Consider the following 16136-nt stretch of genomic DNA (forward strand, 5'->3'; position numbering starts at 1 on the left):
AGAGACAGTCCCTGCTCAACAGAGCTTACAATCTAATCAGGACAAATAGGGGATAGGAGAATTTCTTAAGGTGGGAATGATAAAACAGATATTTATTTATTGATTGATTGATTGCACTTGTATCCCACATTTTCCCACCTCTTTGCAGGCTCAATGTGGCTTACAATAAATACATCATGAATAGTGGAAATACATTAGAAATAGACATTTAGTGTTACAGAAGGATCTTGGGCAGCATGATAATGATAAAACATGATAGTAGTATAACAAGCAGATATATAGTAAGGCAGTTCTGAGTATATGTGGAGGAGTTGTGTATATTCACATTGGTTGATCTATGTGGTATGCCTTGTTAAAGAATGGGTCTTCAGTAGTTTGCGAAAGTTCGTTAGTTCGTAAATCGTTTTTAAGTTGTGCGGCAATGCGTTCCATAACTGTGTGCTCAAGTAGGTAAAGTTTGATACTTGCATTATTTTATATTTCAGACCTTTGCAGTTAGGGAAGTGCAGGTTAAGGAATGTGCGGGATGATCTTTTGGCATTCCTGGGTGGTAGGTCTATCAGGTCTGACATGTAGGCCGGTGCATCTCCGTGAATGGTTTTGTGAACTAGGGAGCATATTTTGAACGTGATGTGTTCTTTAAGTGGGAGCCAGTGTAGTTTTTCTCGTAGGGGTTTAGCACTTTCATATTTTGTTTTACCGAATATGAGTCTAGCTGCAGTGTTCTGGGCTGTCTGAAGTTTCTTGATTATTTGCTCTTTACAGCCGGCATATAGTGCGTTGCAGTAGTCTAGATGACTGAGCACTATTGATTGTACCAGGTTGCGGAAAACAGTCCTTGGGAAGAAAGGTCTTACTCTTTTTAGCTTTCACATTGAGTGGAACATTTTCTTGGTTGTGTTTTTCGCGTGGCTCTCTAGTGTTAGGTGTCGATCGATGGTAACTGAGAATTTTTAGATATAGGTACTGAACAAGTGGATAGGGGTTAAGAGTTAAAAGCAGCCTCAAAAAGGTGGACATTTAGCCTAGATTTGAAGACAGCCAGAGATGGAGCTTGATGTACTGACTCAGGGAGGAGTAGAAAGAGGGACAGTAATAGATGGAAAAGAGAAATAGACTTGCAGGGAATGCAAATTGTGGGTATCTTCTGGTTCTTGAGGGTAGATCTATACTATACAGTTTCTTTCCTGAATAGCATTGAATTTAATATCAAACAGAAAGCTGTAGAAGAGCAAAGGAAGCACAAGTTGCAGAGAGCCTACCATCATGAAGAAAAGTGAGAATAGATTATACGATTATGGAAATGGGACTTGATATACTGCTTTGCTGAGGTTTTTGCAACTACATTCAAAGTGGTTTACATATATTCAGATACTTATTTTGTAAAAGGGGCAATGGACGGTTAAGTGACTTGCCCAGAGTTACAAGGAGCTGCAGTGGGAATCAAACTCAGTTCCCCAGGATCAAAGTCCATTGCATTAACCACTAGGCTAAGAATTCATTATGACATCAAGATCTACTGTCTTATTGCGGTCTTTTTTAATGCAAACAAATTGGGAGTTAAATCCGCCTGTGTCAGAAGTAAATATATATTTCCTTATCCGGTTAGACCAGTCCAGAGCTATGGATTATGTTCCCTTATTAGCAGATGAAGGCAGAGACTTGAAGATCCTGATAATAGGTGGTGCAGCCAGGACAGTCCAGTATTTGCCTCCAGCAGATGGTGCAAGTGGACTGATACGGCATTGTCTTTTTCCTGCCCCCTTCCCCCCCCCCCCCCCCCCCCCCCCCACTATTGGACCAGAGTCCCGGAGCCTTAGTCTGTGGCCCTTGGGTCTGTTCTTGAAGTCTCACCAAGGGACTGTCTCCCAGGATCTGAGCCATGGCCACACCACTGGCTAGTTCTCGGCAGCTCCAAACGTCAAACTAAAGGCCTTCGCTCTGTGTGCCAGGCTGTATCGGGATCTACGAGGCCAAGCAGCAGGGGTAATCCCTTATCCCTCTAGGGCAGTGATGGCGAACCTATGGCACGCGTGCCAGAGAGGGCACGCAGAGCCCTCTCCTTTGGCACGCGCGCCATCGCTGGTCCGCCCACTCTCCCTCCCACAGAGCACCAGGCCGGCCTCCTTCCCTCCCACCGAGCACCAGGCCGGCCTCCTTCCCTCCCACCGAGCACCAGGCCGGCCTCCTTCCCTCCCACCGAGCACCAGGCCGCCTGCCCGCCCTCCCTCTTCCAACCAACCAACCAAGCACCAGGCCGCCCGCCCGCCCTCCCTCCTAGCACCAGGGCCCCCCCTCCTCCAAAATTTAAAAGGCGTACCTCGGGGTTAAGGCGGCGTCAGCGAAAAGCATATTCTTTGCTCGGCGCACCTTTGGCCTTCCCTTCTGTCTCTCAAGCTCTAGTCCCGCCCTCATAGGCGGGACCAGAGCTTGAGAGACAGAAGGGAAGGCCGAAGGTGCGCCGAGCAAAGAACACGCTTTTCGCTGCCAATGCTGCCTTAACCCCGAGATACGCCTTTAAAATTTGAGGAGGAGGGGGGCCCTGGTGCTGGGAGGGAGAGAGGGCGGGCGGCCTGATGGTTGGTTGGAGGGCGGCCTGGTGTTGGGAGGGAGGGAGGCCTGGTGCTGGGTGGGTGGGTGGGAGGGAGGAGGGAGGCTTGGTGGGAGGGAGGTCTGGTGCTTGGTGGGAGGGAGGGAGGCCTGGTGCTGGGAGGGAGGGCAGGGGAAGAGGAGGGTGGCTGGACATTTGTGGCTGGAGGGGAGAGGAGGGTTGCTGGACATGGATGGAGGGCAAGAAATGAAGAAGAAAGGAGGAAAGTAAAGAAATAAATGGAAAGGAAGCCCTGGAAACGGAGTTAAGATGTTACAAGAAATGATTTATACTTGGGGGAATTGCTTGAGCACTAGCTAATCTTTATAAGTTGTAAGATATATATTGAATAATTCTCCACCAGTTGCCCTTTAAGGCAACAAGATTCACGATTACACTGAATGAAAGGAATTAAGTATATTTATTGGATTACATTAACCTGCATTACCAGGTTTAAGAAAGAACAGACCATATATTTAGCTTCAGAAGGAGGTTATTTATACAATTGCAGCGAGAGGTACGAGTCTTACGGAGAATCTGTGCTTAAGTAAGGTAGCAGGCTTTTAAATCAGAAGTTATAAGTTACTTACAAGTCCTTGTTACACAGCATGAGGTAAGCATGTGGCTGCAGGAGAAGGGAGAGTCTGTAGCAGGGCATCAGCAGAGATGGATCTGGGTTGCAGCTGAAGAGAGGAATCTGTGTGTGTGGGCCAACTCCTGTCTTTTATACCTTGCAAGTTGCAGGAGGATATGATCACACGAATCCCAGCACTTTCTTCCTGGTTTGCACTGGATAATTTGCAAGGCATTATGGTTAATGTAGTCTGTTCACATGATCACATAATAAGTCTTTCCTTTCTGCACATCCCGGCGTCTTCCTGTCTGATAGCTGATGGGAGGGGGCAGGTATACATCTGATGACAGGCAAATGTTTTGTTTATGGTTTCCTCTGAAGCCTTTGTCTTCAGTGCCTTCTCCAGACTTTCTGTCTCTTGGGTCTTTGGTTTTCGGAGATGTTTTGGTGATCCTTCAAGTATCCACCTAGTCATGCTTTTGTTATGAGTCCTTGTTAGGTGGGAGGAGAAGGAAGCTATATCCCAGTACCTTTTGTCTCTGTTAAGTGTTTGTAATTGACTAGCCCTGCTATCAGAAGTTCCCAGGAAAAGGGAGGGGAAAGAGGGGCTTGACATGAAAGCCGGTTTCATTGCTGCAGTTTCAATACGTTTTTAAAGTTGTATTTTTATATTGGTATATCTGATTTAGCATAATCAATAATTATGCACATATATTTCAATAATCCTGACAATTAAACTGATACCATAACAAAGAGAACAAATAGAGAGCAGCAGAATCAGAGACTAGGACCAATATGGATAGAAAAACAAAATCACCAGACAACAAAGGTAGAAAAAATCATTTTATTTTAATTTTAGTGTTTGGAATATGTCCAATTTGAGAATTTACAGCTGCTGTCTTATTTTGCACTGGGTATACTGGAGCTGTAACAGCTTACAGAAATGATTTATAATGAAAAAAAATCATGTTATTTTTTTCTCCTATACTAGAATAATATTTTCAATGATGTCTGTTTATATGCGCCATGGCTGGTGTAAGGGGTGTGGCTATCATATGGGTGGAGTCATGTGGTGACCCCGCCCATAATGAGTACCGGCACTTTGCGATAAATAATTAGATTTTGGGTTGGTGTTTGGACACTCGGTCTCTGAAAGGTTCGCCATCACTGCCCTAGGGGCTGTGAAAAAAAGATATTGGTGGGAATGCAAACCAGGCTAAACAAGAACAGGACCACGGAGGAACTGTAGACTCGTTGAAAAAAAGCTTTTGAGTCTGGGAGTAATGTAGATGAATTATTATGGTCTCTAGAAAGACCGTTGGCGTAAATTGATAACAAAATCGTGAGCTGAAACGCTGTAGTTAAAGTGCTGCACTCAGTGTTTCAACTCCCAGACTCAAAAGTTTTTTTCAACGAGTCTACAATACCTCCGTGGTCCTGTTCTTGTTTAGTCTGGTTTTGCATTCCCACTTTTCCTCTTCAATGGAGTTCCTCCGTGGGATCTTTTTGAGTTCTCTGCATCTGTGGATTCTCTTTGGATCCTTCTAAATTAAAACATGAAGGCTTAAAATAGTATCTACTATTTTATACTATCAAAAATAGGGGTTACATTGCTAGACTTTTTCTTTCTTTCTTTTTTTAATAAGCATACTTGGCCTACAGATAAATTGCTTACTAATGTCTTCCTTTACATTTTGGCTAGGTTTCCACTCCATGATATGGAAAGACTTGAGAGATGGTTACGGAATATGAAGCGTGGCTCGTGGATTCCCACTAAGCACCATTACTTATGCAGTGACCATTTTACTCCTGACTCGTTTGATGTACGATGGGGTATTCGATATTTGAAACCAAATGCCATACCAACTGTTTTCTGTGCAACACAAAATCTTCAGGTAATGTAAACTTTAGGAAATTAAATATAATACAGCATACCCAATATCGGGGTGAGGAGTTACAAAATGTATGTATTTAAACGTGTTGAAAATGCTCAGAAAAGTGCAGTGGAAATGTCATTTTTACTTTAAAAAAATACATATTTAAATATACAAATTGTGATAACTCATTATATGCATCACTTTTATTAAGACTTGTACACTAAATTTGTATTATCCGAATACAAATTTAGTGTACAAGTTACTATCACTGCTGTGATAGTAACTATGACAATAATAATTGGATAATACTTTGTAACAATTAATAACATAGTTACTATCACAGCAGTGTTTTATATAGTTATATGGATACAAGATTGTTAGCTTAAGTATGTTAAGTTTTTGCATAAGGATAGTGATTTATATGATTTGCAGCTATAGTCTGTAGAAATGACTGAACTGGAGCTTTATGAATATCATTAAGATACTCTCAAGACTGTGGAGTGAATACTAGAGCTGGGATTTTAATCGAGGTCTAACGGTTACTGTCACCATAGCTGCTGCTTATTTTGTTTGTTTTTTAGATTAGTTTAACTACCTTGGTACAGTGTGTGTTCAGTTTAATCAGAAACAGGGGTGTGAAAAACACAGTATGTTCTCCACATTCTGCTTTCTTTAAAAAAAAAAAAAAATGTTCAAAGTGCATTAAAATGATATATGAGTACAGGTAATTTCCTCACAAAGAAGAATAGCCATTATTAATGCTACTGAGACCGATAAAACAATAATGCATTTTTTAAATATTTTTAATGTATGTTTCACTGAATAACAGAATATACTTGTCAAAAGTCTTTACTCAATACTCAGTGGAAGTCCCTTTTACAGCAATAACAGCCATGAGTTATTTAAAGTAAGTGTCTATTACCTTTCTGTAGCAGGATGGGTGCAGAATTTGTCCATTCTTGCCAGAATAAAATCACATAGAGGCCCTTTTACTAAGCCGCAGTAAAAAGTGGCCTGTGGTAGTGCGAGCGTGTCTTTTGCTTGCACACCAGGCCATTTTTTTTTTTACCACATCTAGGAAAAAGGGCCTTGTTTTTTTTTTTTTTTTTTTTTTAGGGGGCCGAAAAATGGACGTGCGCTAAAATTGAAACCAGTTTTCAGCCTGAGATCTTACCCGCTACCCATTGACCTAGCAGTAAGGTCTCGTGCGCTACCCATGCGGTAAGCATACAGCTTGTGCCAATTGCAGTTTACTGCCAGGTAAGCGGCTCACAGTAGAAAATAGAAAATTATTTTTTACCACAGATTTGGCACACGCCAAATTAAGAATTTCCGCCCAGCTCGCACGCTAGCCGGGCGATAATGCCAATTTGGCGCACGCTATACGCGCGTAGGTCCTCCTACTCCTTTGTAAAAGGGCCCCTTTCAGGTTAGCAGGGGATCATCTGTGGACTGAAGTCATGAAATCTTGCCACAGATTTTTTTTTTTAAATCGGATTCAGGTCTGACCTTTGACTGGGCCACTCAAACATTCAGTTTCTTGTTGCTGAGTCACCATTCTTAGGATCATAGTCCTGCTAAAAGGTGATTCTCCTCCCCAGTTTCAAGACTAGAATGGGTTTTCTCAGAGGACAAGCAGGATAGCATGTTCTCATGTCATGGGGTAACATCACCAACTAAGCCTGTATGGGAAATGTCTCCATCTTGGAACACGCTCAAAGCTTTTGAAATGCTCCACCATGCGTGCACACTATTTCCTGCATGCAGCTGTCATGCGGGGACAACTCTGTCTTTGTCTCTCCATGGAGCCGGTCAGGCACGTGTCATTAGCCCTTGCCTCAAGATGGCATTATTTTTAAATTGTAGGTTTTTTTATTATTCTAAATTGTTTCTCATGCCCTTTCACTGTTGTACACTACTTTTATCCCAGTAGTGTTTTAGGTATTTTGATTGTTTTTAAACTTTATTTTTTCACTTCACTCGGTGTAGGTCTCATTAAGGAACTTGGGCTCCTGGTTGAGATTCTTAGTTTCACAGTTAAGTCATTTTGTTTTTGCAGTAGCTGTTTGTCTCAACAACATGTCCTAGAAGAAAAGCCCCAAGCAGCTTTGAGAAGTGCAACAGGACCATATCCGTTATGGATACCCATAACTGTACCTGCAATATCTGGGACCCAAATATGACACCTGTCATTGTCAAGGATGTTCACAGATGTCCAAGAGAAGTCTTTGGTTAAGAGAAACAACACAAACATTTTTAGCTCTGAGAAGTCTGATCCACTGACTTTGGCTTTGGAAGCATTGACCATGTGGGTCACAAAGCTGCTTCAGATGCTGGGGATTCATCTGCATCCAGAGTGCACTGTTCACCCACAGCATCAAGTATTGGAAGAGGCCATTGGGGACTGATCATTGTCTGAGTCCTCCCAGAGAAGAGGAAGTATTCATCTTTGACTAAAGCACTGAGGAACTAAGGTTGCTAGTGTCCTTGAAATACCCCTGATGTGAGGACTTCTCAGCCTTCTCTGTATTATTGGGGGTGCACAACCCCATGACATAACTTCTGATACTTTCTAGGTGACTCAGGAGGACATGACCACGCCTGCTACTTTCCTTGCACTTTTATTGATGTCAGCCTTTGAAAAGCAGCTCACACGGGGAGATTCATTAAGTGGATGGAGCACTTCTTTGCTTAGCGCAATGCTGTGGCTTCAACACTGTTGATGCAGAGGGATATCCAGACTTGAGCACTGCCTGCAGGAGAGGCATCAACACAGAGACCTCCAAGGGCCTTTAAATCTGTCTAGAACGTTGAGGGAGGAACCTTCACCACGGCACCAAGAATCCTTAGTGTCTCGATATCCATGCCCATGGCCTGACTCCAATATCAGCAGGACAAGACAGAGAAACTTGGACTTCTCCTTTGGAATATTTTTCTAGGTCTTAACTCTTAGTCCTCTTGGGACTCTTGACTATAAGCCAGATATTTTTTTTCTGTAGAATTTTCAGCAAGTCTACCATCAGGCCTATCTATCCCACATGAGATAAGTTCTCACCAGAAGAGCTCTTTCACTTAACTCGGCTAAATTTATTTGCTACCTTTTGGTATTGTTAAATTTTAACATTTTTCCCCCAGGAACCAGCTATCCTTGAACCTGTGACCTTTGGTTTGGAAGGTAGCCACCTTCCGGAAGCTGTTCAGCCTCTTGAATGTGTATAATAGCCAGCCCATCCCCTTCAGTGTCTTCTGTTTTTGGTAGTCATGGCCCAATAAGCACCACCTCAGGGCAGGCTTGCAAATTTCTGCCTCACCTATGGGTTTGTTTCCTGTTACTTAAATATTGTTCTTGTCAAGCTGTGCCCTAAGAAAAAAATAAAATGAAACAGCCTGGAAACACAGGAAACTAAACAAGATGATTTATTTATTTATTTATTGCCTGCACATCTCTGCTATCCATACAGCTGTGCAATTTAATTTAGGACACCATTTTCATATATAACATATTTAAATGCTGTGGGCTTTCTTTAAAAAAAAAAAAAAACTAGTGAAGATACTGAATTACTCCCTCATTCCCAGCAGAAAAGCAATTACAAATTTATGCAGCTCTGTTTACTTATTTCAGCTGAAAGGAAAAGCTCATTTTTGTTTGTATTCACTAAAGAAGACCAATCAGTCATACTGATTATTTAATTATCTTATGGGAAAATTCTATAAATGGTGCCCAGAGTTAGGTACTGGGAAGAACTGTGTTAAACTAGTATTCTGCAAAGGGTGCTCTGCACGGAGCACCTTTCATAGAATACTAGCTTAACGTGGATCTCGCACCTTAGAATCAGAGAAACATGATGGCAGATAAAGGCCATATGACCCATCCAGTCTGCCCATCCTCTGTAACACCTAACTCTTCCTTTTCCTAAGCGATCCCACATGCTTATTCCATGCCTTTTTAAATTCTGAAACAGTCCTCGACTCCACAACCTCCACCAGGAGGCCATTCCATGCCTCCACCACCCTTTCCGTGAAATAGTACTTCCTTAGATTTCTCCTAAGCCTATTCCCTCTTAACTTCATCATATGCCCCCTCATTCCAGAGCTCTCCTTCAGTTGAAAAAGGCTCTCTTCCTGTACATAAATGCCCTTGAGCTATTTAAACATCTTGATCATGTCTCCTCTCTCCCTTCTCTCTTCCAGCATATACATGTTGAGGTTCATAAGCCTGTCCCTATATTTTTTGTGTTCAAGACCACTTACTAATTTTGTAGCCACCCTCTGGACTGACTCCATCCTGTTTATATCTTTCCATAGGTGCAGCCTCCAGAACTGCACACACTACTCCAAATGGTGCCTCACCAGAGACTTATACAATGGCACTATCACCTCCTTTTGCCTGCTGGTCATACCTCTCTTTATGCACCGAAGCATCCTTCTGGCTTTCACCGTCGCTGTTTCTACCTGTTTGGAAGCTTTAAGGTCATCAGACACAATCACCTCCAAGTCCCGCTCTTCCTTCGTACACTGAAGCATTTCACCTCCTATACTGTACCGTTCCCTCAGATTCTTGCGACCTAAGTGCATGACCCTGCATTTTTTGGGATTAAACCTTAGTTGCCAAATATTGGTCCATTCCTCCAGCTTCGCTATGTCTTTCCTCATGTCATTCACACCCTATAGGGTGTCCACCCTGTTGCAGAATTTAGGGTTGCAGAATTTGGTATCATCTGCAAAGAGACAAACCTTACCAGACATCCCTTCCGCAATATCGTTCACAAAGACGTTAAAAAGAGCCATCTCTAGGATTGATCCCTGCAGTACTTCACTGACAACATCCTTTTCTTCAGAGCAAGATCCATTTACCACTACCCTCTGTCTCCTTCCATTCAACCAATTTTGAACCCAATCAGTTACTTTAGGTCCCATACTGAGAGCATTCAGTTTATTTATCAGTCGCCTTTGTCAAAGGCTTTGCTGAAATCCAAGCACACCACATCAAGCGCCCCTCCCACATCCAACTGTTTGGTCACCCAGTCGAAGACGATGGTCAGATTCTTTCTGACATGACCTGCCACTAGTGAAGCCATGCTGCCTCGGGTCCTGTATTCCATTCATTTCAAGAAATCTCACAATCCTCTTTAGAAACGTTTCCATTAGCTTACCACCGAGGTCAGACTGACAGGTCTGTAATTCCCAATCTCCTCCTTACTTCCACTCTTGTGCAAAGGAACCACATCCGACCTCCAGTCTACTGGGACCACTCCAGTTTCTAAGGAAGCATTGAAGAGGTCTCAGTGGAGCCGACAGAGTTCCTTGAGCACCCTCGCGTGAAGCCTATCAGGCCCCATCGCTCTGGCTACTTCTAGTTTGTCTAGCTCCTCATGAACACAGTCTCCATAAACGGTTCTTGGTCTACCATACATCCATCCCCTTTAGCCTTTGTTTTCTGCAGCCCTACCCCTGGCCTTTCATCCTTGAACACAGAGCAAAAATAACTGTTAAGTAGTTCAACTTTATCCTTATCTTCCACATATTTCTGTCCCTCAGCTTCAAGCCTCACACTGCTATTATGGCACTTTCTCTTGTCACTTACATATCTGAAAAAGTTCTTATCCCCCAATTTTACCGTATTAGCTATCTTTTCCTCCATTTGCTGCTTCGCTTTCCTGATAGCTTTTCCCGCTTACATAATTACATAAGTATTGCCAAACTGGGACAGACCAAAGTTCCATCAAGCCCAGTATCCTGTTTCCAACACTGGCCAATCCAGATTACAATACCTGGCAAGATCCCAAAAAATTCAATACATTTTACTTAGTAGATGACTGCAGAGAAAGACCTGCACGGTCCATCCAGTCTGCCCAACAAGATAAACTCATATGTGCTACTTTATGTGTATACCTGACCTTAATTTGTATCTGCCATTTTCAGGGCACAGACTGTAGAAGTCTGCCCAGCACTAGCCCCGCCTCCCACCACTGGCTCTGCCACCCAATCTCCGCTAAGCTTCTGAGGATCCATTCCTTCTGAACAGGATTCCCTTATGTTTATCCCACGCATTTTTGAATTCCGTTATCGATTTCATCTCCACCACCTCCCGTGGGAGGGCATTCCAAGTATCCACCACTCTCTCCGTGATAAAATACTTCCTGACATTTTTCTTGACTCTGCCCCCCTTCAATCTCATTTCGTGTCCTCTAGTTACTGCCTTCCCATCTCCAGAAAAGGTTCATTTGCGGATTAATACCTTTCAAATATTTGAACGTCTGTATCATATCACCCCTGTTTCTCCTTTCCTCCAGGGTATACATGTTCAGGTCAGCAAGTCTCTCATACGTCTTGCAACGCAAATCCCATACCATTCTTGTAGCTTTTCTTTGCACCGCTTCAATTCTTTTTACATCCTTAGCAAGATACCCTCCAAAACTGAACACAATACTCCAGGTGGGGCCTCACCAACGACTTATACAGGGGTATTAAAACCTCTTTTCTTCTGCTGGTCAAATCTCTCTTTATACAGCCTAGCAACCTTCTAGCTACAGCCATCGCCTTGTCACACTGTTTCGTCGCCTTCAGATCCTCAGATACTATCATCCCAAGATCCCTCTCCCCGTCTGTACATATCAGACTCTCACCACCTAACACATATGTCTCCCGTGGATTTCTACTCCCTAAGTGCATCGCTTTGCAGTTCTTCGCATTGAATTTTATTTGCCAAACCTTAGACCATTCTTCTAGCTTCTGCAGATCCTTTTTCATGTTTTCCACTCCCTCCTGGGTGTCTACTCTGTTACAAATCTCAGTATCATCTGCAAAAAGGCAAACTTTACCTTCTAACCCTTTGGCAATGTCACTCACAAATATATTGAATAGAATTGGCCCCAGCACCGATCCCTGAGGCACTCCACTACTCACCTTCTCCTCATCCGAGCGAATTCCATTAATCACCACCCACTGGCATCTGTCCATCAACCAGTTCCTAATCCAGTTCACCATGTCGGGTCCTATCTTCAGCCTGTCAAGTTTATTCAAAAGCCTCCTGTGGGGAACCGTGTGAAAAGTTTTGCTGAAATCTAAGTAGATTACGTCTATAGCACGTCCATGATTCAATTCAATTTTATGCTGCTTATCCCAGAAATAAGCAGTGAATTTTCCCCAAGTCAATTTAATAATGGTCTATGGACGTTTCCTTTAGAAAGCCATCCAGACCCTTTTTAAAGTCCGCTAAGCTAACCGCTTTTACCACATTCTCTGGCAACAAATTCCAGAGTCTAATTGCACGTTGAGTGAAGAAATATTTTTCCCGATTCGTATTAAATTTACTACTTTGTAGCTTCATCTCATGCTCCCTAGTCCTAGTATTTTTGGAAAGAGTAAACAAACAATCCACGTCTACCCGTTCCACTCCACTAATTATTTTTTGTAGACCTCTATCATATGTCCCCTCAGCCGTCTTTTCTGCAAGCTGAAGAGCCCTAGCCGCTTTAGCCTTGCCTCAGAGAGAAGTCGTCCCAATATCAATTTCATCGCCCTTCTCTGTACCTTCTCTTAATTCCGCTATATCTTTTTTTTGAGATGTGGCGACCAGAATTGAACACAATATTTGAGGTACGGTCGCACCATGTACCGATACAAAGGCATTATAACTTCCTCACTTTTGTTTTCCATTCCTTTCCTAATAATACCTAAGATTCTATTTGCTTTCTTAGCCGCCGCAGCACACTGAGCAGAGGATTTCAACGTATCATCAACGACGACGCTGAGATCCCTTTCTTGGTCAGTGACTCCTAACCTGGAGCCTTGCATTACATAGCTATAGTTTGGGTTCCTCTTTCCCACATTCATCACTTTGCACTTACATTAAACGTCATCTGCCATTTAGACGCCCAGTCTACCAGTCTAGTAAGGTCCTCTTGTAATTTTTCACAATCGTCTCGCGATTTAACAACTTTGAATAACTTTGTGTTGTCAGCAAATTTAATTACCACACTAGTTACTCCCATCTCTAGATCATTTATAAATACGTTAAAAAGCAGCGGTCCCAGCACAGATCCCTGAGAAACCCCACTATCTACCCTTCTCCATTGTGAATACGTCTCTTCACTTATTCAGGTATTCTCTCCTGTCTTCATCTTTCTGTCTTACAACATGTGAAGGCTAACCTCCTTTCCCTTATCTTTTCAGCTACTACATTTGAGTACCAGAGCGGCTGTTTTTTTCTTCGTACTTTTATGTAATTTTCTAACATAAAGGTTAGTTGCCTTTAATATAGCTCCTTTCAGTTTTGTCCATTGCTGTTCTACATCCTTCAGCTGTTCCCATCCTACTAACTGTCCCTTGAGAAATTCCCCCATCTCGGCAAAGTTAGTTCCTTTTTAATCTAGGACCTTCAATCTCGGATGAGCCCTCTCTTCTGTTTTAATATTGAACCAGACTATTCGATCACTAGATGCCACCTTGACGTCAGAAACGTTCTCTCCATTCGTAAGCACCAGGTCCAGGATAGCTCCATCCTGCGTCGGTTCCGTTACCCACTGCTGAAACAATTCTTCCTGTAGGGAATCTAATATCTCTTTGCTTCTAGATGACCCCGCGGCAGGGACACCCCAATCAACACCTGGCATATTGAAGTCTCCTATCAGTAATACTTCCCCTTTCCTAGCTATCTTGCGGATGTCTTCAATTAAGTCCCTGTCCATTTCCTCCGACTGTGAGGGTGACCTGTATATCACTCTGATATAGATACATTTCCCTCTCTCCAGTTTAACCCACAGCGCTTCTTCCGTACCCCACATGTCCTGCAGTTCCGTCACTTTGATATTATTCTTAGCACATAATGCCACTCCTCCACCCTTTTTTCCTACTCTCGTTCCTGAATAGATTATAGCCAGGTATAGCAATATCCCAGTCATGGTTCTCCGTGACCGCCACTAAATCCAAGTCTGCTTCCATCATTATAGCCTCAAGATCTAGAAGTTTGTTTCCCATACTACGGGCATTGGTATACAAGGCTCTCCAGATGTCTCTCTCTCTCTCTCTCTCTCTCTCTCTCTCTCTCTCTCTCTCTCTCTCTCTCTCTCTCTCTCTCTCTCTCTCTCTCTCTCTCTCTCTCTCTCTCTCTCTCTCCCTCTCTCCCTCCCTCCCCTATAGGGGCATTTGATGTCCTACCTTTCTTTGGGTTAATTGTGGCTTTCTGGCCTTTTATACTCATCCCCATCAATTTTAGTTTAAAGCCCTCTTTAGTACTTTAGCCAGTCTGCTGCTGAAGACACTCCGTCCATTCCTTGACAGATGGACACCATCATTGCTCAGTATTTCTTTGAGTGGAGGAGTGGCCTAGTGGTTAGGGTGGTGGACTTTGGTCCTGGGGAACTGAGTTTGATTCCCACTTCAGGCACAGGCAGCTCCTTGTGACTCTGGGCAAGTCACTTAACCCTCCATTGCCCCATGTAAGCCGCATTGAGCCTGCCATGAGTGGGAAAGCACGGGGTACAAATGTAACAAAAAAAAAAAATAATCCCATGGTCTTTCAAAACCAAAGCACTCTCGTCGACACCAACCACGCAGCCACGCATTTATCCAGAGATGCGAGCTTACTAATTACTTTGGGCACAGCACTTAATGCCTACTGAAACCTGGTGTAAATGCTGGCACTCAACTAATTGCAGTTGAGTGCATAAATGATCCTGTTCTAGAACATTCCCTCTAATTTCTGGGAATGCTTCTGACCAGCCCATGCCTTTCCCATAGCCAGGCCTCTTTTTGAGTTGCGAGTTATAAAATTTAGATGTGCATTTTATAGAATAGGGCGCAGGACAGATCCACACACACATCCAATTATTGATTGTTTATGGGCTGTTAACTAATTAGGTTGTGCACAAATCTGGAATCTGCACCCAGATCTGGGTGACCTATGTAGAATATGTTGGTTAATGTATATTATAGTGCAGTAGTTCTCAGCCCTGTTCATAGGACTCAGGTTTGCAGAATACCCACAATGCATATGCATGAGAGATTTGCATACAATGAAGGTAGTGCATGCAGATTTCTCTCATGCATATGCATTGTGGGCATCCTGAAAACCTACCCCTGGTATAGTGGAGACATTCTGAGAAAACTTGATCACTGTTCTGAACCCTTGAGAAAAGTCTGTAAAACACAAAGCACTGGTATGGAAATTTAATATGAGAAAACAGCTAAAAAGGAGGGTAGAAAAGTTTTAGGGAAATTTTTCATTAAAAAAATAAGAATCGGAACAAACATTTTTGACCCTTAATTCATGAGAACTAAAAGTAAAAAGTTTTGTGTGGTTTTTGTTTTCAAAAGAAAACTGAAATGGAATAGAAACTGTACTGGCATGAATAAAATAAGAACTATCAGTAATTTTTCTTAACGAAAATGACTTAAGAGGAACAAAAATTTTACTTGTATATATGCATGATCTTATCTGAATAAGAACTAAAATTTTTGGAAGGAGACTGAAAACTAGAAATATTGTGTCTGTTTTGTGCTCTATAAAAAAGAAATAAGCACAAACTGAAGATGTTATGAGTTTATGACCAGAATGAGAACTAAAATTTTCAGAGAAGGACTGAATAAAAACTAAAATGAAGCTTTTCAGAATTATAATAAAATAAGAATAAAAATTATTGCTCCAGTTTACTAAGCCGTGCTAGTGGCTGTCCGTGCACTAGTGCCAACACAGCCCCATTCACTTTGAATGGGCCATGTCAGCATTAGCGCATGGGCAGATTAGTAAACAGACCCCTATGTGGTTTTTAACTAAGGAATCCTTTTATTGAGGTGCGCTAATGGATTTAGCGCACGCTAAATAACACCCATTTCCTTAGCATCCCTCTGGACCGGCCCAGAAAGATACTGACGGGTTGTGCACTCCTTTCAGCAGATGGAGACTGAGAATTCTGACTCTTGTGAAAGCCAGTAAGAGCCCTGGCTAGCTATAGTAAGATCTAGTATTCTCAGTCTGCAGCAGGTGGAAGGTAGTGAACCCTTCAGTCTCTTATACTTCTATTTCTATTTTTGTCTCCTTTTTGGTTAAAAGACAGTCTATATTATTGGTCCTATACTTTATTTTGTGCAAGGG

The 16136-nt window shown here is 42.6% G+C and overlaps 1 protein-coding gene across 3 annotated transcripts in view; it reads left to right on the forward strand.

Moving 5' to 3' along the window:
* Window positions 1-16136, forward strand: part of THAP5 (THAP domain containing 5) — a 39506-nt gene that overhangs the window by 5725 nt on the left and 17645 nt on the right. For all 3 annotated transcript variants that reach the window (XM_030216031.1, XM_030216032.1, XM_030216033.1), the window contains exon 2: window positions 4867-5059. In XM_030216031.1, the coding sequence (XP_030071891.1) occupies window positions 4867-5059 (193 nt within the window). The remainder of the gene's footprint in view (window positions 1-4866; window positions 5060-16136) is intronic.

This window comes from Microcaecilia unicolor, chromosome 10 (genome assembly GCF_901765095.1).
Source record: "Microcaecilia unicolor chromosome 10, aMicUni1.1, whole genome shotgun sequence".
NCBI classification, from domain to species: domain Eukaryota; kingdom Metazoa; phylum Chordata; class Amphibia; order Gymnophiona; family Siphonopidae; genus Microcaecilia; species Microcaecilia unicolor.